This window comes from Ciona intestinalis, unplaced genomic scaffold (assembly GCF_000224145.3).
Source record: "Ciona intestinalis unplaced genomic scaffold, KH HT000103.2, whole genome shotgun sequence".
Taxonomy (NCBI): Eukaryota; Metazoa; Chordata; class Ascidiacea; order Phlebobranchia; family Cionidae; genus Ciona; species Ciona intestinalis.
The window spans coordinates 41,682-61,976 of record NW_004190425.2 but is presented as its reverse complement, the minus strand read 5'-3'; the positions used below and the strand labels follow the sequence as shown (position 1 = coordinate 61,976).

At 34.4% G+C, this 20,295-nt stretch overlaps 2 protein-coding genes across 4 annotated transcripts; one reads left to right on the top strand and one right to left on the bottom strand.

Moving 5' to 3' along the window:
- The first annotated feature begins 1,089 nt into the window (after positions 1-1,089).
- On the top strand, positions 1,090-11,864 carry LOC100178732 (dipeptidyl peptidase 4). Its single transcript, XM_002130637.4, has 22 exons — positions 1,090-1,272; positions 3,094-3,228; positions 3,934-4,028; positions 4,165-4,239; positions 4,549-4,601; positions 4,657-4,729; positions 5,158-5,287; positions 5,569-5,723; positions 5,850-5,944; positions 6,280-6,412; positions 6,506-6,649; positions 7,249-7,349; positions 7,523-7,719; positions 8,003-8,176; positions 8,289-8,358; positions 8,765-8,889; positions 9,564-9,636; positions 9,999-10,053; positions 10,107-10,206; positions 10,285-10,416; positions 11,138-11,211; positions 11,464-11,864. Exons 1-22 carry the CDS (start codon positions 1,191-1,193, stop codon positions 11,584-11,586), a joined length of 2,394 nt encoding a protein of 797 aa, XP_002130673.1. The 5' UTR covers positions 1,090-1,190; the 3' UTR covers positions 11,587-11,864.
- On the bottom strand, positions 11,595-17,829 carry LOC100176421. Of its 3 annotated transcripts, none has more exons than XM_026838676.1 (6): positions 17,647-17,829; positions 12,988-13,115; positions 12,537-12,717; positions 12,354-12,478; positions 12,068-12,142; positions 11,595-11,864 (listed from the first exon to the last, which is right to left on the bottom strand). In XM_026838676.1, exons 1-6 carry the CDS (start codon positions 17,699-17,701, stop codon positions 11,769-11,771), a joined length of 660 nt encoding a protein of 219 aa, XP_026694477.1. In that variant the 5' UTR covers positions 17,702-17,829; the 3' UTR covers positions 11,595-11,768. The 3 variants fall into 3 exon arrangements, with proteins under 3 accessions (XP_026694477.1, XP_002130612.1, XP_002130520.1); XM_002130576.4 differs by lacking the exon at positions 17,647-17,829 and adding an exon at positions 13,180-13,323; XM_002130484.4 differs by lacking the exons at positions 11,595-11,864; positions 12,068-12,142; positions 12,354-12,478; positions 12,537-12,717; positions 12,988-13,115 and adding exons at positions 16,506-16,834; positions 16,922-17,121; positions 17,189-17,369; positions 17,441-17,568 and having other exon boundaries at positions 17,647-17,768.
- Positions 17,830-20,295: the final 2,466 nt, after the last annotated feature.

Sequence of the window (20,295 nt, the reverse complement as noted above, 5' to 3'; positions counted from 1 at the left end):
TGGGATGTTCTTATGACTTTGTGGTCAATTATATTTTGAAAGTTTTTGCCCGGGTGTCGCAGAAATCTGGTTCCCCTAGAAAACTGGTTCCCACAGGCTATTTATAACTTATTTTATGAGGAATCTAGAAAAAATAACAGTTGTTAGATGCGACATTCTTCGTAAGTTTATGTTTATCCTTTTAATAGAAATTTATGCTGTATTTAACTTAAATTATACATTATGACGTATAACCAGTGACCACTACCGTTAACACGTCATCAACAACGAAAAAGGGCAACAAAACCTGCACTTTCAAATTAAATGGAATAAAATATATAACAGCATGAATATATGATTTGTTTGGAACTAGGATTAAAAATTTCCGATAAAAATGTACCGTGTCTACACCTGCGCAGCAGCCAATCGGAACCAGGTTTCCGCGACACCGGTCTTGTTTTGGTCAAAGTTCATAGAAATTACTTTCTATTGACTTTGGTTTTGGTATTTGGTTTAGAAATATGTTGCAAGCAAATACTTTGAAGTTGCGTTTGCGAACCAGTCGTAATGTTCTGCTTTAAAACCATTTTCAGAATATAATGCAAACAAATAAAATGCAATATCGACTTGAGCACACCAAGGTATCAATTACTCTTTGATTTGACGTAAGCACAAAACAAACAAATCTCACTTCTTCAATACTGAAATTGCTTTTCAATGATTAACTTTAAGTTGCATTATACGCAATTACCCTCGTAATCATTAACTGGGTATGTGGTGTTACATAAATTACTCGGCTATCACGCGCCGAACACGCGATAATGCACTTCGCATAGAAGCAGTAAGTCACGTTCGTAGAAACTTGATGGTGGTATACCAACTTAAAAAAGCCTGTTTTAGTTTTTATTATTAGTTAAAAAGTACGTTGACTGGGTTTGGACCAGAGATTTAGAATATAAAGTCGGTTCATAAACTTAAGTTATTTAAGAAAAACTTCTATGACAACAATCAATGTAATTTGTTAATATCATAGAATTGGTCTTTAATTTAACACCTGACAGACTAACTACAGTTTCTAGGGATTGCTAACTAAACCCGTGTTTAAATTCTACCCACGATGTTTCTTTAGTTTAGTCAGTAATCATAGAAACCCGTGCATGTTCTATTCTTGTAGTTGCAGTTAAAGTTAATTTGGAATCCTCTACTGGGAGATGCTGCGGCTTAAGTTGTTTGTTGCGGGAACGTCGGCTGTCGCCTTACTCATCACACTACTTGTAGTGTATCAAGATTCAGGTAACGTATGTGTTTGTGTTTGATGTGTTGCTAATGGCTTGAACCAATGTAGTAATCGTTGGATGTTTATTATAGGCGCCAACATACTGTATACTAAATGTTTTAATAAATGATGATATCTCCTGTTCCAAAAGAACCACTACCTACACTAATACGTTCCAAGCATTGGTTTGTCTTATCAAGACACTTAAGTGATTACCCCAAAATTTTAAAACTTTTTTGTTACATTTTATAGTAGAGTGCGGGAAGACGAGACTTTTGTTTAAATATTTTTTTTGGGTGCCCACTTCATGATAGACAAAAACAAATGTTACAGTATTTACAGTGTTCTCACGGTCCAATAGAGTGGGGTGGCAAAGGCGGCTAGTGATGTTAAAGGGGCACACCAACGAAAAATTAAAATTGGTGTTTTAATGGAAACGCTTATAGATGTAATCTAAAGGTAACCTTAAAGTTTCAAAATTCGAAACAGCTTTTTTAAAAAATGAGTTTCAAAACCGCAAATTCAACCGCTGGAGTAAAATAAATGGCTGTGTCACAATGCATAAGATTTCACCTAAGAAAAACAATTCGCTCAAACTTGATCGTTCCTAGTTTTTAAAATACTAAAGAAAATTTAAACTTTATTTCTGAGTTGGCATAATGACCACTTCTTCTTTAATAATATATAAAAAAAATGTAAAACATAGACTTTATAAAACAAGTTAGTTGTGTTCGTGTTGAACACTCGGTTTGAAAAGTTGCTGAGTCAGCATAATCTAATATGTAGTAAGGTTAAAAAAAATCGAAAAATTAAAACATTATAAATGTTACATTTTTATATTTTTGATATGTTTACAAAAAAAGCTTTTATTATACCTAATCAAAAGAAAATTTGCTTTTCCTTATAGTTTAGAAACTAGAAACGGTCAAGTTTCAGTGTCTTTTTTTATGGGAAATTCCATGCATTGTCGAAATGGCCGGATTTGTTTTACTCCCGCGGGGCCTTTTACGCGATTTTTTAGAAACTTTATTATTTTGGGAAACTTTGGTGGTACTTTTGGGTCACATTTGAGTATCTTTAGCCATATACAAATTTTCATTTTTCGTTGGTATGCTCCTTAAAGTAGTTAAATTTGGTGTTAAACGAATGTAATCTACTTCCAATGGCTAGTAAAAAGGCATAATAATAATAAGATGTATTTTTTTAGTGCTCGCTAGGATAACTACAAGTTGCAAAATACTATTAAGTATAACAAATATTTCGTTCCGTCTTTCCCCACTTTGTGGTTGTGTAGGTTTTTGTTGCCAAAGTTTGAAGGGTTTGTTTTATTTCCACAATTTATTATCTAGGGGTTATATTCAAACATGGTATACTAATCTAATAACAAAATAATGTATGCAAAAGATTTCACTTTATTATTCAAAACTAATAAGGATTTTAAACAATATGGGTCTTAAGGGTATCTCCCCATTTATTATACAACAATGTTAAAAGAAATGAGATACGCGGTTTAAATTTGTTTTGCAATTGACCTTCGTATCAAGTTAGCGTGTCATAAACTTAATATGGATGTATTGTGGGTTTTAATCGGGGTAAGTTGGTAAATGTTTTTTCCCTTTTATTGTCTTATTTGCTGGTAAAAAAAGCGTGTTACCACACGATTAGGTAATATTTTATTCGTTTTTTTTTACCACACGATTAGGTAATATTTCATTCGTTTTTTTAACCACACGATTAGGTAATATTTCATACGAAGAGCTCCAATATTCATTGTGTTCTAACGGTATCCATCTTACCCCACCATCTATGTTTATTAAACACCTTTTTGCATTTTGCAGGATTCAGTGAAATTAAATCACAAGAAATTCGAAAATCTTTGGTGGAAAATCGGGCCGGGAAAACAAAGTTTACATTTAATGATATTTTTGGATCGAAGTTTAGCTACAAGTCGGTTAATCCAAGATGGGTATCGGGTGAGACATTTTGTGTAGTGGTATATTCATATATAGCTGGTTAGATTCATACACTGGATTAACATATAGGGCACCACCAATGTTTAAACATACATACAGAAGTTTTTGGTGCGTGGTTACACGTAAGCTGACACGAGGTGTATGGAATAGAGCATTCGTGTTATAACGTTTGTCTTTTTTCCGACACGCGAGAGGACGTGACACACATAAGGAACACAAAAGAATAGGAATATAAATAGTGATAAGAAAATGAAAGAGAACACAAACATTACGAAACTAAACGCATTTACAACTAAACAGGCATTGCAAAAAATGGGTGATAAAAAAAACGAACACAATTTAAACTAAAAAAAATACGTTCATGGGCATATAGTAGGGTGGGGAAGATGGGACACCTTTTTGTCCTATTTTCTTGTCCCATTTGGTAGTAAACAATGAACATTCAATAAATTACAAACACCTTATCCCCACGATGTCCATGAACCATTGTTAAATGTTTAAAACACAATCAGGGTACTTAAATATCATGTGCCAAATGTGTCCCATCTTCCCCCACAGTACTCTAGATTTTGGTTTTCACACAAAAGTAACTATATAGTGGTAACACTGTTTAGGTGTTAAACAATTTTTAACTTTAATGCCACGACATTACACAGCTACATATAGTAGCGATTTGATCGTATATTTACCAAACCATGTATACAGATCACATGTACATTATTCAAGCCGCCAATAAAGACATCATATTAAAATGTGCCATGGATCAACATGAATTTCTCATCATGCCAGGAGCAATTTATGTAAGGTTATACTAGTTTTATGAAGCCCATCTACAATAAGGTATTAAGAAAAATGTAAAAAAAGATGCACGTAACTTACCGACTAGGTGCGATATAACCACTGTTATCACTATGCTAAACATATCATATTTTGCAGACAGACAAGGGCGCTCGTTCCTACCAAGTCTCCGCCTCCCAAAACTTCGTGCTCTTATTAACCGATTACGTAAAGGTAAACGTGTGTTAATTACATTACAACACATAAGATTCCATATTTTATAATCGTGTTTTTAGTAATTATCATAGCTGTTTTATAGTCTTTGATGATAAGGTTCTTCAATTCTGTAAATGCTTTTCTTTTACTATAAATGGAACGATAAAAAAGAATGAAAACATATACACCACTTTACCCAAACCTATCATAAAACAGTTTTCATGTATATACTGTGTTCATACAAATCGATTTATTTTACTATAAATAATATTGCCCAGAGTCTCTAATGCGCTTTCGTAATAGTTGTAGTTAAAATACTTCCTTTAGGGTTGGAGACATTCTTACAACGGAACATACATTGTGTATGACGTCAATCAGGAGTAAGTTATATTTAAAACAAGCTGTACAATATTTAACATGTTCCTTATTATAAAGTATGATCCGAGATGACATTACATTCCCAAGTGATGTTCAATATATCACTTGGTCTCCGGTGGGCGATGCTGTGGTAAGTTGATATATTTGATGGATTGAATTTAAAGTATAAACTGTACCCGTACTCGCGTGTGACGGGCAGCGACAGGCAGTTGATATAACAAAAACGTATGTTGGATAAAACTTGTGCGCTTACTATCTAGCACGTATACAACTATAAAGGTGACCACTTTTTGTAATTCGGTATGGTAGAACAACCTTTATATGAAATTATAGCGCAACCAGTGCTGGCACTGACAAAAAGTACGAGGAAAAAATAGGAATGTTGTTTACATTAACTAAGCTCAAAAATGTAATTAACGTATTTTTGTTACTCAAACTTAATAAACGTTGTCCAACCTGATCTATAGTATGTTGTAACGTACCATGTTGAACATAATCTGCTTGCAACAGTGTGTAAACATCTCGTACAATAGTTTTGTATTTATATTTGCTTTGTAGGCTTATGTTTACGACTTCGACATTTATTACCGAGCTGATGTCAACGACACTACAACGAATGATATCAGAATTACTGACGACGGAAGTGCGAATTCTGTTTACAATGGAATTCCAGACTGGGTATACGAAGGTAACAAAATGTTTTCAAGACCGTTTTTACGACTTGCAACGCGGATATTGCGTCTCTTTCATCTATTATTAGCGAATAGTACTGTGAGTGAGATAAAATACCGTTAGCCCGTAAATCTCATATTTCCTGGTCGTCTTTTAGAAAATGATCGACGCTCTAATAGAGGTCCGCAGGGCTACAGCTATTTATTTCTGTAAATATTTCTTGTTTACTACCAAGTGGGACAAGAAAAAGAAACGAAAATATGTTTCATAAGTTTCATTTGCACATTCATTTGACAGAGGAAATGATTTCGACCAACAACGTAATCTACTTTTCACCGGACGGAGGAAAGTTGGCGTATGCTCAGTTCAATGACACTGAATGTTCTCATATTCAATTCTCCCGTTATGATTCCAAGCAATACCCAGAGATGATTGACGTATCTTACCCCAAGGTATAAACCACGTTTGGATCTTAACATAAAGTAAAGAATCGAATGTATATAACCCCCCAATACATGTCACTGGTTATAATACACATTTATTTTAGTTCTTGTGCTTACAAGTTTGTTTATACACAGGCAGGCACAACACAACCAACAAATAAAGTTTACGTTTATGATATTGCATCGGGAAGTAACAACGAAGCAATACCACCAACAACATTATCATCAGGGTAGGTTTTCTGGTAATAACAACAGGCTTTTCGTTTGCTCAATATTACGGGCTGGCCATTGCAACTGATATGGGCGTATATGTGTCCCAAAGTTTTTACAATTTTCGGCAATTGCTCCAGCTTGGTAACCAACAACATGTGTCTAATTGTCCACCATACATTAAAAAACACACTATAACTCACATAATCGTAAGCGGACATGGTGTGTATGAAATAAAACACCCAGCATGTCATCATTCAGTTATTTATTTATTCATTTATTCATTTATTCATTCATTCATTCATTCATTCATTCATTCATTCATTCATTCATTCATTCATTGTGTTGTTTACAGAGACTATCTGTTCAGCCGGGCAGTATGGGCAAATGAGTCACGTGTTGCAGTCACGTGGTGTAACCGATTACAAACTTGGAGCATGATGGTGATGTGTGACATTACGGCTGATGGAAGCATGACGTGTCCAAGTGTAAGTTTTACGTTCAAACCATTGCAATGCATTCCGAAAAATTGTTTTATATTGTGAAGTTACTTGCAGTATATTAGTTTGTATTCAATCCAGGTTCCACAGTTCGAACACAAAACAACAACCGGTTGGTTATACCAGAGACGGCCATATTGGATTCCTGTGTTTGGCCAAAGTGCAGAAGAATACTTCGTTGTTCTGCCAAACAATAAATGGCAGCATTTGGCAAGAGCAGATAACGTGAGAAATTATTATAGGATCTTTTTTTTTATTTTTAGTAATAGTGTTTACGGTTATTGCATTATTGAATAAAAAAAGGGGAAATGTTTTATCCTTGTGTGACGAACAGGGCATTTGTTGTAACATTGTTGTTTTGTTTCATACACCCTGGGCCCGTCACGTAGGTAACTTTGTGGGTGATTATCACGGCCTACTAGAGATATCCCCAGTAGGCCGTGGTGGATATTTATTTAATTTTACTTTTATAAGTTTGATAACCTGTAAAGTTTGATTAGGTTGTACTAAAGTGTCTTGCTAATACAAAACACATACGCCTACAATGCTGTAACATATAAGAAAGCCTACAGATTGTACACTATGTTTGTGTTTAAATTCAAATCTATTTGTCATACGTATGCTATTTTACAGTAAATATACATATTTGTTTAGTTCTTACGCGCCCTTTAAAAAAGATTTTTTTAAATACAACTAAATATAAATCGTTTATCGTGGACATGTTATATGTTTTAGTAAACATAAAACAATGTTAATTTTTATTAAGGGCACTTTGCGGGAAACCTATTTAATAACATTACTATAAGAAAATATTTTCCGTGTAGACTGGAAACAAGGAATTCCTAACTGAAGGAGAATATACCGTGACATCATATAGCGCATCCTACCCAGCGGTTGAGTTTTACAAGAGCGCAAACGACTACGTGTAAGCTCATTGGAATAGAAACATTTTTAGCAGTGTAATTAAAATATACACAAGGGAAAAATATGTTCTAGTGGGCGAGGGTGGGCATTAGTATTTAATGGTTAAAGTGCTTTTTATTTTAGTTCATTGTTTGTTAATACCAAAATATACGCAACGGCAAAAAACTATCCCAGGTATTTTCTTTCTACGTTCGATGGAACAGAGAATCGTCAAGTGTACAGAAGGAAAGGAAGGCTGTTGCCCACCATGTCCGCTGCCGAACCACCAGAGTGCATAACATGTCCGCTCAGAACTGAATATCCGGAGAGGTGTAATATTGCTACGTCGTCATTCAGCAAAGGTGGCAGTCGCGTTGTCATTGCATGCAGAGGTAAGCACGTATAACTTGCCATAGAACTTTCCATTTATTGTTGCCCTTACCTATCCCAACTTTATCGTTTTTGTTGACAGTTTTCAGTTTATAGTAGAGAACACAGTTCGTTATTTTTTTTGTAAATTACCTACAATGCAGAATACTACCCCACCCTGCTATAATAGTACTAATTCGTGTTGTCACTAGTAACCGTCATATATTTTAATTTGGGAAATAGTGGGCAATATGTGCTTAAGGGTCCCGTCTTTCCCACTTTACTATATATGTATATCCTTGTCAGGTGAAGGAGCGCCTCTTTACATTCAGTTTACGGTCAACCACACAGCAACGGACCCTGCTAATGTCCTGATCGACAAAGTTCTGTTGGAAGAGAATTTGGATCTTGTAGACAATATAGCAGCAACAGAAATGCCGGTGAAATCGTATGGCAATATTGATAGCAAAACAGGATACAGTAAGTTAAACGAATATAAATAAATTCTTATCTTATTTTATAATTTTATGTGTTTGTATTTAATTTATATTTTGTTGTTGATAATATAAAATACCTGCAACTCATTTTTTAGAATTCCGTTACGAACGCTTGGACCCTCCAAATTTCGATGTCAACAAGAAATACCCTCTGCTAATTGAAGTGTAAGTCCCACAAAGTTATACTGCTGTTAATGTTCATTTTTAAATGCAGCTGACATCGAATCACCAACCAGTCAGACACGTGATAAAACCGCCTAATATAACGCTAACAGGCCAAACAAACAATAGTCTACATGTCCATTTTTTAAATCAGCAAATGCATCTGTGACAAACATTATCAACTACTGAGGTCGCAGGACATGGGTTACGTCGACAGTTGCGTATGCCTACCAAATTATCAGCAGCCACACATAATACAAATAAAAACCCACAAAAAATATTTACTACAAAAAGTTACATAATTGGTAACTCGTAAGCTGGCACGAGGTGTGTGAATACCCGTGTTATGAAGACTGTCGTTTTCCGGCCATGCGAAGATAAAGTATAAGTTACATTCATTTATTCATAGTTATGCTGGACCAGGATACCAGAACGTTGACGCCTTTTGGTCAAGAAGTTGGGGTTCAGCATACGTTCCTGCGGGGTTGGGTGTCATACTTGTAAGAATCGATGGACGAGGTTCTAACTTTTATGGTAATAGCCCAGTCTTGTTGAAAATACATAAAAGTGTTTTTAAACGTTAAAGGGAAATACCAACGAAAAATGATATATGCTCAAATCGGATCTAAAGTTATCACCAAAGTTTCAAAAAACGAAACAATTTCTAAAATACGCGTGAAAAAAATCGCTAGAATAAAAAAATAAAGACATACCAGAATATGCTGACTAAGCACTCGCAAACTTATTTTTTTACACGAACCAGCCACTTTTTTAACAAAATGGTACAGCAGTTGCTAGTGACGAGATATAATGAACATTTTAAAATGAAGTGTTAGAAATTAAATATTAGAGGGAGTGCTGGTTCAACATAGTAGCCTATGTATGGTTATGTTCGATCAAAAAACTAAAAAAATGAAGTTTATATTTTACATTTTTCATATAATATTATTTGATTTGTCTTCAGTAGTTTTGGTCATAGTTAAGTGATACTTGTTCTGATGAGAAACCCCATGCATTGTTGCTCGGCTGACTTTTTACAGCGGTTTGATATGCGTTTTGACACACAATTTTTTCACAAAATTTGGTTGTACCTTTAAATTACATTTGAGTATTTCTATTAATACACAAATTTAAATTTGATTTTTCGTTAATATGTGTCTCAGCATTTGCAATGTAAAATGCGTTAACAATGTACTTTTACTTTATAGGGGATGAATTCATGCACGAAGTTTACCAAGGACTTGGGCAAAAAGAAATCGAAGATCAAATTGAGGCTGCCGAGTTAGATTAAACTTTAAATAATTTACGTACAGTTGGGTGGGGTATATGTATCGTTAACACATAAACCCATAGTTTCTGATCGTGTTTTTAACATTTAAAAACGCGGTGCGAAAAAAGAGAATGAAAACAGGTTCCATCTTACCCCACCCTATACTCTATGTATAAAATAAATAGGAAACCGCCAGATTTCATCAAGTAAACATAACTAGTATCTCAACCACATAGCTTTAGGTTTGATATCGGTAAATCTTAAAAGTAAAGTTTCAACAACTGTTTTTTGTTGTCCCCCAATAGGCGAGCATAAAATAATAATTTACGTTCGTTCATTCAAACAAATGTTTTAACTTATGGATTTTCTTTAGGTACTTCGGAAAACTCCCCGAAGTTGATTCTAGCAAGATAGCCATGTGGGGCTGGGTAGGAGATTTATTAATAAAATTTAAAAGGTTTAATATTCTTTTTATTACCAGTCATATGGGGGCTTTGCAACATCTCATGCGCTTGGATTAAACACAGGAATTCTGAAATGCGGGATGGCTGTAGCGCCTCTGGTGGATTGGAGATACTACGGTAAGTAAGAACCTATAACACAATATCATACCCATAACATATTGAAAAACAAAGAAATGCAACATGTTTTTTTTCTAGACACAATATATGCTGAAAGGTACATGGGTCTACCAGCCATAAATACAGATGGTTACGATAAAGCAAACATAATAAACAAAGCTGAAAACTTCCCTCAGTCAAGTTACTACTTGATACACGGAACAGCAGATGGTAACGCAAATATTTTATTTATATTCTAAAACACATGGTTTCTAAATATTTTTTACAAAGTTACATTTGAGGTAACTTATATGATGGCACGCTTTATATGCAGCAAAACACCCGTGTTATAAAAAAAACTGTCGCTTTCCGACTACGCATGGATAAAGCGAGTTACATTTTTTACATATAGTACGCCTCACGATTTTGTGTATCATTTATTCGTGCATTCAATATATAAATCGTGCCAGCTTTCGAGTTACCTCGAATGCAATTTGTTTGAGTAATTGTTTTTTGGATTTTTTTATGTATGGCGGACAATTTGGAAAACTCTTTAGTGACCACTGGTTGAAAACAATTGCCGAAAAGTGTCTTGCTTCAAAGCACATACGCACACCTTGGTGGCAGTCATGAGCCTTGAATCCATAACCCCTGGATTGGAGACATGCGCAAGTAACTGTGCCATGGCACCGGACTACTATATATAGCAGGGTGGGGGAAGATGGGACACCTTTTTATTATATTTTCTTGTACCATTTGCTTGTAAACAAAGAAAATGTAAAGAATTATATAACCGTGTATTCTCACGACTCTAAACCAATGTTGCTAATTGTTGAAAACAAATACTCCAAGTAAATGTCAGAAGATGGTTACCGTCCAGTTAATTTAAATTGTCAAAAATATTAACGTATACTTAAACATACAGCACTTAAAAGAAATAATGTATTTACAGATAATGTTCATTTCCAAAACTCTGCGCAACTATCTAAGGCATTGGTGGAGAATGATATTCGCTTTAACAACTTCGTAAGTAATATCTTAAACCAGCACCATATATGTACTTTTTTAAATACAAAGCCAGTACATCTGTAAAAAATTATTTACAAAATTGTTTAACTGCAGTTCCGCGGTTCTAAAACAGCGTTGTTAATTGCTAAAGCACGTTTAGGAAATATGGGGGTTAAATGTGAACGGTATTCTATTTATCATACAGTGAAAGTATACTCATCTGCTATAGGCTATGAACAAATCCCATTCTAACATTACGTCTATATGCAGTTTTATGCTGACCAAGACCATTCAATTAACGTTGGCAACGCATATACCCACGTGTACAAGGTTCTAACACGACAGCTGTGTCAATGTTTCAATCTACAAGTTCCCGACGATGTTTGGAATTAGAGCTTCACTTTATCTCACATTAATAATTTTATTATAATTGATCACCCAGAGCGCAATTTATTATCGGTCGATTACTTTAACATATGTATGTTTGTTATCATGCAAATTTAAGGAAAACGCAAGTTTCTTTTTCAAGATATTAGAAGATTTGATTTAAGTTTATAAATGATGATGTTTGCTTTTTAAATTTCTTCTTCCTCTTCGGCTCCTTCCACGGAGGAGAGAGTGATCTCACTTGCAGAGAACCATCTTGTCAAGTAGTTGAACTCGAAACGGAACTGTTAAAAAGTGTTTGTTAACGACAGTTTAATACCATGAATAAATGAATGAATAAATAAACGTAAATTGTTTATCCCGCATGGCGGAATAAATAAACGACAGTTGTTATAACAAGGATGTTATGTTTCATACGCCTAGTTGTCGCTTAACGAGTTACCAAAAATGTAACTTTAATTTAGACAACTTTGTGAAAAAACCTTACCTCTTTTTGAACCCCAAAGTTACCGATGGTATAAGCATTCCCGTTTACAGCTTCTACAACTGCTGGAGCATCAACCTGTAACAAAATACTTTTAGCATGAAAAAATAAATTGGTTCGGCAAAAAGTTTAGAAGTTTTTAATTTAAAGTTTTCTAATGATGCATTGCTACTTTAGTTAATATAAACAACTAAACTATTTAACAGCTTTTTTATGTTTCGGAAAACTGTATAGTTATTTTGTAATATAACGCAGAGGACCCGAGTTTTATAGGAAACATCATATTTACCCCGAAATTATCTACAGAGTCAGGAAGTGTAAGGATAATCTTGGTTTGGTCGGTCATGTTCAAATCTGTGATTCGTGCTCGGGTGTAGTTCTGCTCCATGTTGTTTGGGAATGACTCAACTGAAACTATAAACAACAAGCGTAAGACAAAAATGGCATTTGGCTTACGACATCACCAACTCACGTGGGCTACTATCGCTGACGTCACAGCTCCACAAAATTTGGGAGGCGTTAAAGGTTTCAAAGAAAAAGTTAACGACAAATGAAAAGTTTCCAGTGTCTTGCCAATCCTTATTTGGTGCGGTGATCGCGTATAATCCTTCGGAGACGCTAGACTTTGATGGCACGATGTCTCCGTCGAAAATCTGTAAACATTATTTAAATATAGTTGGTTGGGGCAAGGTGGTACGTATTTTATTCTTCTCTCTTGTCCCATTTTTAGAATAAATAAAGAACGCTTACTGAATTGTGTAATTGCCCAAAGACTTTAAATGAACGAATTGTTTATTGTTAAAAACCCGACAAGGAAATATTGAACTTTTGTGCTATGAACTGTATTCCACCCTACAGTGCTAAATATAAATATATGGTATAATAGTTTTAGGATTATGTACAATGGTCTACAGAATACATACATGGAACCAGTAGACAGCATCTGGAAACTTCAAGGTACAAGTTCCGTTCCCGATCTCGTTATAACCTACAACACCTCGGGCTCCAGCTGGTGCTTGGTCATTAGCTGGCCATGTATCAACGTATGCAACTGTGGAACAAAAATATATCTTTAGTCTCATAATATTTCTAATCCACTATTTATAATAACGTACCTTGGGCGTAGGTAATTCCAAAAAGAAGAGACAGAACTGCAATAACTTTTAAGGACATCTTTCAGAAATGGTTTTCTTGAACAACTTTAGTTTTATATAAGTCGATTCTGCTGGGCTGGTTTTCGTTGAAGTAAAGGTTAAAATGCGCGTCTGCTTTTATACACGAGTAGTTTACAAGAACACGTATCACCTGACTATCACAGAAGCAATTTGTCACAAATTAGTTCAAGTAGCGACGTGTTTCATCGTTTAATTACCACCCTCCCCAGATATATTAAATTTATTTCGTCACACTCCGCGATGCCTCAAAACGATTTAATGACGCTTAATTGTAAAGTATTGTGCTTTGTTGGTTGGCAATAAATGAATAATTGGTTTAATGTGACCAGGTTGGTCCACTTATACAAGTTCGTATATTGCATACGCTACGATGACAAAAATCTTTCATGTAGCCTGGTATTTAAACAAACAATTTCCACAGTCGTTCTTTGTTTATCGAAATGTAAAATAAAAACTTTTTGCCATGTGAAATTTAGGCGTGTCCTTCTTAATATTTCATTAAAACATCCTTAAAGACACGCATACAAGGTTTTAAATGAAAATATACACTTCATTAATACTGTATGTAGTTGGCAAAGAATTCTTCCATTGTTGCGTTACTAGCGGGCACGATGACGTAATTTATACGTGTATTACATATTTCAGTTTTTTAGTTTTCAATAGATTAACAATATATGTTTCTCTCCTGTTCTCTAACAAATAACGCCCACCCCTTGGCGCAATACCGCCACAATATAAAAAACAATATTCTTGCATTAATTATATTATTTTTATTTTTCCGCCCAAGGTAATGACGTTTGTAGCTAATCACAGTCGCAGCCAAAAAATGATGTTTTATTTGCAACATTTGTAATCGGTAATGATCGAACAAAAATAGAGGTCAAAAAAATAAATTTCCAAAAAATTAAGGTAAAACTTTGAATATTTTATATAAATTTTGTTCGGCAGATAATGTTAATGCCCAACGCAACTCTATGCCAAAATCTTCAAAATAGAACTATTGCCGATATTTGTATTTGCCGCTGGAAAAAGACAACAGAAAGGTTCCACCAGTGCTGGTTAAAAATATAAGCAAAGAACTTTATAGTGACAGTTCAGTTTTAATAGCCCACTTGTTATATACAAAATGTGATTTATGCAAGAATTGTTTGACCTATACAGCATCTCCTATTTTGAGCACGTAAGTGGTCATACAGATCCTTTTCTGTCAAACAGTTGTTCTTGTTGTTATTTTTGTGTGCGACTTGTTCCTGCTCGTTTCTCAACTCTTAATTAAGACATTTTTTTCTTTAATCTCTTGAAAATTCAATCACAATATAATTGTAGAGTAAATTTCCAGAACTAAAACTACACATAGTTAACAATTTATTAGCTTGTTTTGTGATTGATTCTTCAAGATATCGGGAGTTCTCCTACGGATCAACTCCAATTTTGCTTTGCACTGTTTATGTTGCGTTTGCGTTCGGTTTGGTTTAGTTTCGTTACGGTTAGTTGGTACTTGCTTTCGTACGGCCAATTCCGCTATAGACAGTTTATATCGTGAAACACGGTATGCTATAGCTACTCAGCACTGTGGAGATGAAAAATATTTAACAACTAGGGATTATTTAATGCTTGTCGCTGCTACCATTGTGGGCGTATGTGTTCTTGGGCAAGACACTTAAAGGCAATTGGTTTAACCCAGTGGTCACTAATGGATTGTCCAAATTATCAGCAAAACATAAGAAAAAATAATCACTTACAAAGTAACATATATGAGAACACGTAAACACCCGCGTGTTATAACGACTATCGTTTCCGGTCACGCGAGGATAAAGTTAGTTACATATATACATTCATTCATTTTTCTTAAATAGAGTTCTTAAATAAAGCCAACTTTATAGCATCAGGCAACTTAAATTTGTGGTTACCTACATTTTAATACTGTTACTCAAAGGGGCATACCAATGAAAAATCAAAATTTGTGTATTGATAGATATGCTCAAATGTGACCAAAAGCTACCATCCAAGTTTTAAAATACAAAACAGCTTTTGAAAAAAAAAGAGTTTCAAAACAAATTCGCCCGCTTAAGTAAACAAAATGGTCGTAGCGCAATGCTGGGATTTCCCATGAGAAAAATCGCTCAATTTTGATCATTTCTAGTTTCTAAATTATTTAGGAAAATTTAAATTTTATTTCTGATTTGGTATAACGAATGGTTCTTCTTCAAAACTATACAAAAAATAAAACGTCGACTTTATTATGTTTTAATTTTTGATTGAACGCATAGCTACATAATATACTGACTCAGCACTGATAGGCACCATTATTTATCTTTGCCTTGTACATTGTAAGTCATATTGTATTCTGTATAATATATAATCTGTAATGCAGAGCAAACTCAAGGAAAGCATATAAGTTAAAGAGGTTGTTTTCTATGCATAGCAACAAGGAATCGAACATGTCTTTTCAAATAATGGTTAACTATAGCAGCATAATACCTCATCATATTTATGTACCACTATTCATAGCCTTCCAGTTAGTGTAATTAAATGTACTTTACTTATTTTTTACATTGTATCGTCTGTACGGTGTAAAGTTTTCATATATATTTTCAAAATGTTATCTTTTTTATATCAGTATCTTATAGTTAAATAACCCCTGAGCATGGCGCCCTCAATTTTAAATTATTGAATTAAAAGCAACCCTTTTAAAGCTTGGCAATGAAAACATACAAAACTACAATTATGTGGGGAAAGATGGGACTCTAAATTGAAATATATTTACATTAGCAGTATACCGCAACTTGTAGTAAACCTACCGAATTTATTCGGCTGTGCTAGTTTCTTTGACATGTAAACTTTATATATATAGCGTCAAACTTTTTGAAATAAATTAAAATATAAACCGATATGTTTGTTGTTTTTATCTTAAATTAAAGTGATATTGACCCCTGCCTATTTTCTTCATGCATATATCTCAGTGCGTTTTTACAAAACTAAAACTAGTTTTATGAGACAAAATCAAACTGTAGGAAATATTCAAGGTTGTTTTATGAAGCTATGAAACTAGTTTAATCGTTCGCACACGCAAACTAAAAAAATTGATTGACTTTACTATGATTTAGCGAGCATTAAAAAATAGCACCTTACTATTTCGTATTTTTTACCTGTTCAAATTAAACTGTTTCTATTTTACATATTCTTTTAATATTTAAAAAAAAAAAATTAAAAAGGTCTCGTCTGACAAAGTGTCCCATCTTCCCCCACCTTACTATACGAAACAATGCTATTTGAATATTGTTTATTGGCATCGGTTCCTACATGACAGAAATTCAACGAATAACAATGGAAATTATACATTACTAATATTATTCGGTGATTTTAGGACGTAAGAGCGATAAATCTTTATCAGGAATAATAATTTAGAGTATTAGGGATTTGGCTATATTTTGAATTATAGAGCTCTACAGAAGGCGATATCTACAAATTAAAAGTGAGCATTTCGTCGTTTTCTTGAAGTTTCTTCTTCTTCCTCTTCAGCTCCTTCCACGGAAGAGAGAGTGATCTCACTTGCAGAGAACCATCGTGTCAAGTAGTTGAACTCGAAACGGAACTAAGTGAAATGGTTTCGTTATCGTTTTTAATACAATATATCGGAATGGAAATATGGCCTATAAGATGTACGGAATTTAAAGCTTACCTCTTTTTGAACCCCAAAGTTACCGATGGTATAAGCATTTCCGTTTACAGCTTCTACAACTGCTGGAGCGTCTACTCCAAAATTATCTACAGAGTCAGGAAGTGTAAGGATAATCTTGGTTTGGTCGGTCATGTTCAAATCTGTGATTCGTGCTCGGGTGTAGTTCTGCTCCATGTTGTTTGGGAATGACTCAACTGAAACTATCAACAATAAGCGTAAGACAAAAGTAACACAAAATATATTTGGCTTATGACGTCATCAACTCACGTGGGCTACTATCGCTGACGTCACAGCTCCACAAAATTTGGGAGGCGTTAAAGGTTTCGAAGAAAAAGTTAACGACAAATGAAAAGTTTCCAGTGTCTTGCCAATCCTTATTTGGTGCGGTGATCGCGTATAATCCTTCGGAGACGCTAGACTTTGATGGCACGATGTCTCCGTCAAACATCTGTAAAGTTATTATTAGTAAAAAGTAGTTACAGCTACACGTTTGCACAATTGCGCATGTATTTAACTTACATGGAACCAGTAGACAGCATCTGGAAACTTCAAGGTACAAGTTCCGTTCCCGATCTCGTTATAACCGACCACACCTCGGGCTCCCGCTGGTGTTTGGTCATTAGCTGGCCATGTATCAACGTATGCAACTGTAAAAAAAAAACATTACACTTATCGATCTGAACCATGTTCATACATGTATAAGCAGAAACATTTATTTAACTTACCTTGAGCATAAGCATAGCCGAAGAGAAGAGCAATAAGTGCAACTGAAACTTTCATTCTTTCTGTTGTTTTAAGTTGACCTGTGTTGGTTGTATCTAAACTTCTGATGATATATCTGCATGATCGATTGAACTTATATACCCGAAGTGTTTAGATTAAAACTTACTTCTGCTACAATAGAATTCCGTTTAATTGGAAGTTAAACACTTCTCGGGAGACGTGTTCATGGGTAAACGGTGCGTTCTAGTGACTAGACCGTTACATCACCGATATAAGAAGAAGCCCGACAACTTCAGAGCATCGATCTTGACTTAATGATAGATGATTACAGGTTTAATTGCCCAGCTGGCAATTTTTACCGGAGGCATGAGACGAAACAACGCAGGTGATTTGACTTCGTGATCTAACCTGTCTTATTAAATCGCCCACATTTATGTTTCAACTCGCTTAATTAACTCAATTTTTTGGGCATACTTTCAACACGCATTGGGCATGCGGTTACCGCGTGGTCTAGCAAATTCTTAAATATGCGAATGGCGGTATATCGGATTTTAACTAAATACAAATATAGTACAATGGGGAAAGATGGGACACTTAAGCACATATTGCCAAATATTTCCAAAATCAAAATAGATGACGGTTTTTAGGAAATACCATGAATTGGTACTATCATTCCTTTATTATTTAACACCAACTTAATAAAATATAATAAAACACACGAGGAGTTTACCGATCCGCACAACAGGTGAAATTTTACAATTTTGAAAATACACAGGATAAGATGAGACAATTTAAAATCATTGTTAATTTTGATTGCAAAGTGTATTTATGAATAGGAATATACGTAAATACCACGAAATAATACTGTACGCTTTGAAAATTAGGTCTAAACATTCTTTTTCTTGCCCTACTGCTAGTTTTCAACATGTTACCTATACATTATATTATTGCATACCAATTGGTATTGTTTGAACACCAATGGGTAATGTTCGAACTTCAATGGATAAATATTGTATGAACTTGTACTAACAGAAAATTGATAACAACTATTGATAAAGTTTTTATTTTTGCTACAAATTTGGTATTACTACTCTGTTTTTGGCACAAGCCATTTCTTATAAATTATCACCAAGTGCAAATGACCAAATTTCGAATATATTTTCAAAATATTATCTTTTTATTATATCAGTATATTGTAGTTGAAAACCCCCTGAGGTATAAATTACTAAATTAAAAGCAAATCTTTCAAAGTTTGGCAATGAAAACATACAAAACTACAATGTGGGGGAAGATGGGACTCTAAATTGAAATATGAATGTAACTTACTTTATCTTCCCGTGGCCGGAAAACAACAGTCATTATCACATGGGTTTAGCACCTCGCGCCAGCCTACGAGTTACCATGCATGTTACTTTGTGGATAATTATTTTTTTATTTTTTTTATGTATTGCTGATAATTTGAACAACCCATTAGTGACCACTGGGTTGGAGCAATTGTCGTTAAGTATCTTGCCCAAGGACACATACACCCACAATGGTAGCAACGTCGAGCCTTGAGCCCATTACCTCTGGGTTGCAGGCAGGCACGTACGTTAACCACTATGCCACGGCGCCATTAGCAGTATTCTACAACTTGCAATTGTAACCTACCGAATTTAACAGGCTCTGCTAGTTTTTTGCCATGTAAACGTCACAAAATAACGTTAAACCGATATTTTTTGGTGTTGTTTTTATCTCAAATTAAAGTCATATTGACCCCTGCCCATGGCGCCCTCTATAAATTAAAGTCATATTGACCTCTGCCCAGAGGGTGCCATGCCCCTGCCTATTTTTGTTCATGCTGATATCTCAATGTTTTTTTACAAAACAAAAACTAGTTTTATGAGACAAAATCAAACTGTATTAAGTATTCAAGGTTGTATTCGCATACACGCATCCAAAAAAATTCATCGGCCTTAATATGATTTAGCGAGCATTAAAAATAGCACCTTACTATTTCGCATTTTTTACCTGTTCAAAGTATATTGTTTCTATTTTACATATTTTTTTAATATTTAAAAACAGTAATCAGCTTTGACGGGCGTTTTTATAAAGTCGTGATAATACTGTCGAATAATTCTGTAACCTTATTTTCCTGATAATCATTAAATGGGGGTACGTAAAAAGAAAATTAAAAAAGTCTGGTCTGTCAAAGTGTCCCATCTTCCCCCACCCTACTATATTTTTTTAATATTTGAAAACAGTAATCAGCTTTGACGCGCGGTTTATAAAGTCGTGATAATACTGTCGATTTTTCGTGATTATTATTATATAGGGGTCCGTAAAATTTTTTTTTTAAAAAGTCTCGTCTGACAAAGTGTCTCATCTTCCTCCATCCTACTGTATCCGAAATTTCCTATTGTAGCCTTGTTAATGGAAATCAGAGCGTTTTATTTAATTTTTCGTTTTTTTTACTTAATTTAAACTTGTAGGGAAAAATAACTATTTCCAAATATATAAATATTTTTAACAAATCGTTTGTTTAAACGTTTTTAAATAAATTTCTTAAATTTTTCAAAAATTTCTCAAACAAGCGCTAAACTGGAAGTGTTAATCTACTAAATAATTTAACCGGCCTTATAAACTGTAGTTTTTAAAATAAACAGGTATAT

What these genes read in the sequence shown, in the direction of transcription:
- LOC100178732 (XM_002130637.4), top strand. Translation starts at nt 1,191, where the DNA reads ATGCTGCGGCTTAAGTTGTTTGTTGCGGGAACGTCGGCTGTCGCCTTA. An exon ending in TAATCCAAGATGGGTATCGG is followed by an intron (nt 3,229 to 3,933) that starts GTGAGACATTTT and finishes CCATGTATACAG; the next exon opens with ATCACATGTACATTATTCAA. An exon ending in TCCAGACTGGGTATACGAAG is followed by an intron (nt 5,288 to 5,568) that starts GTAACAAAATGT and finishes TTCATTTGACAG; the next exon opens with AGGAAATGATTTCGACCAAC.
- LOC100176421 (XM_002130484.4), bottom strand. Translation starts at nt 17,701, where the DNA reads ATGAAAGTTTCAGTTGCACTTATTGCTCTTCTCTTCGGCTATGCTTAT. An exon ending in CGTCAGCGATAGTAGCCCAC is followed by an intron (nt 17,122 to 17,188) that starts GTGAGTTGATGA and finishes TATTGTTGATAG; the next exon opens with TTTCAGTTGAGTCATTCCCA. An exon ending in ACTTTGGGGTTCAAAAAGAG is followed by an intron (nt 16,835 to 16,921) that starts GTAAGCTTTAAA and finishes CATTTCACTTAG; the next exon opens with TTCCGTTTCGAGTTCAACTA.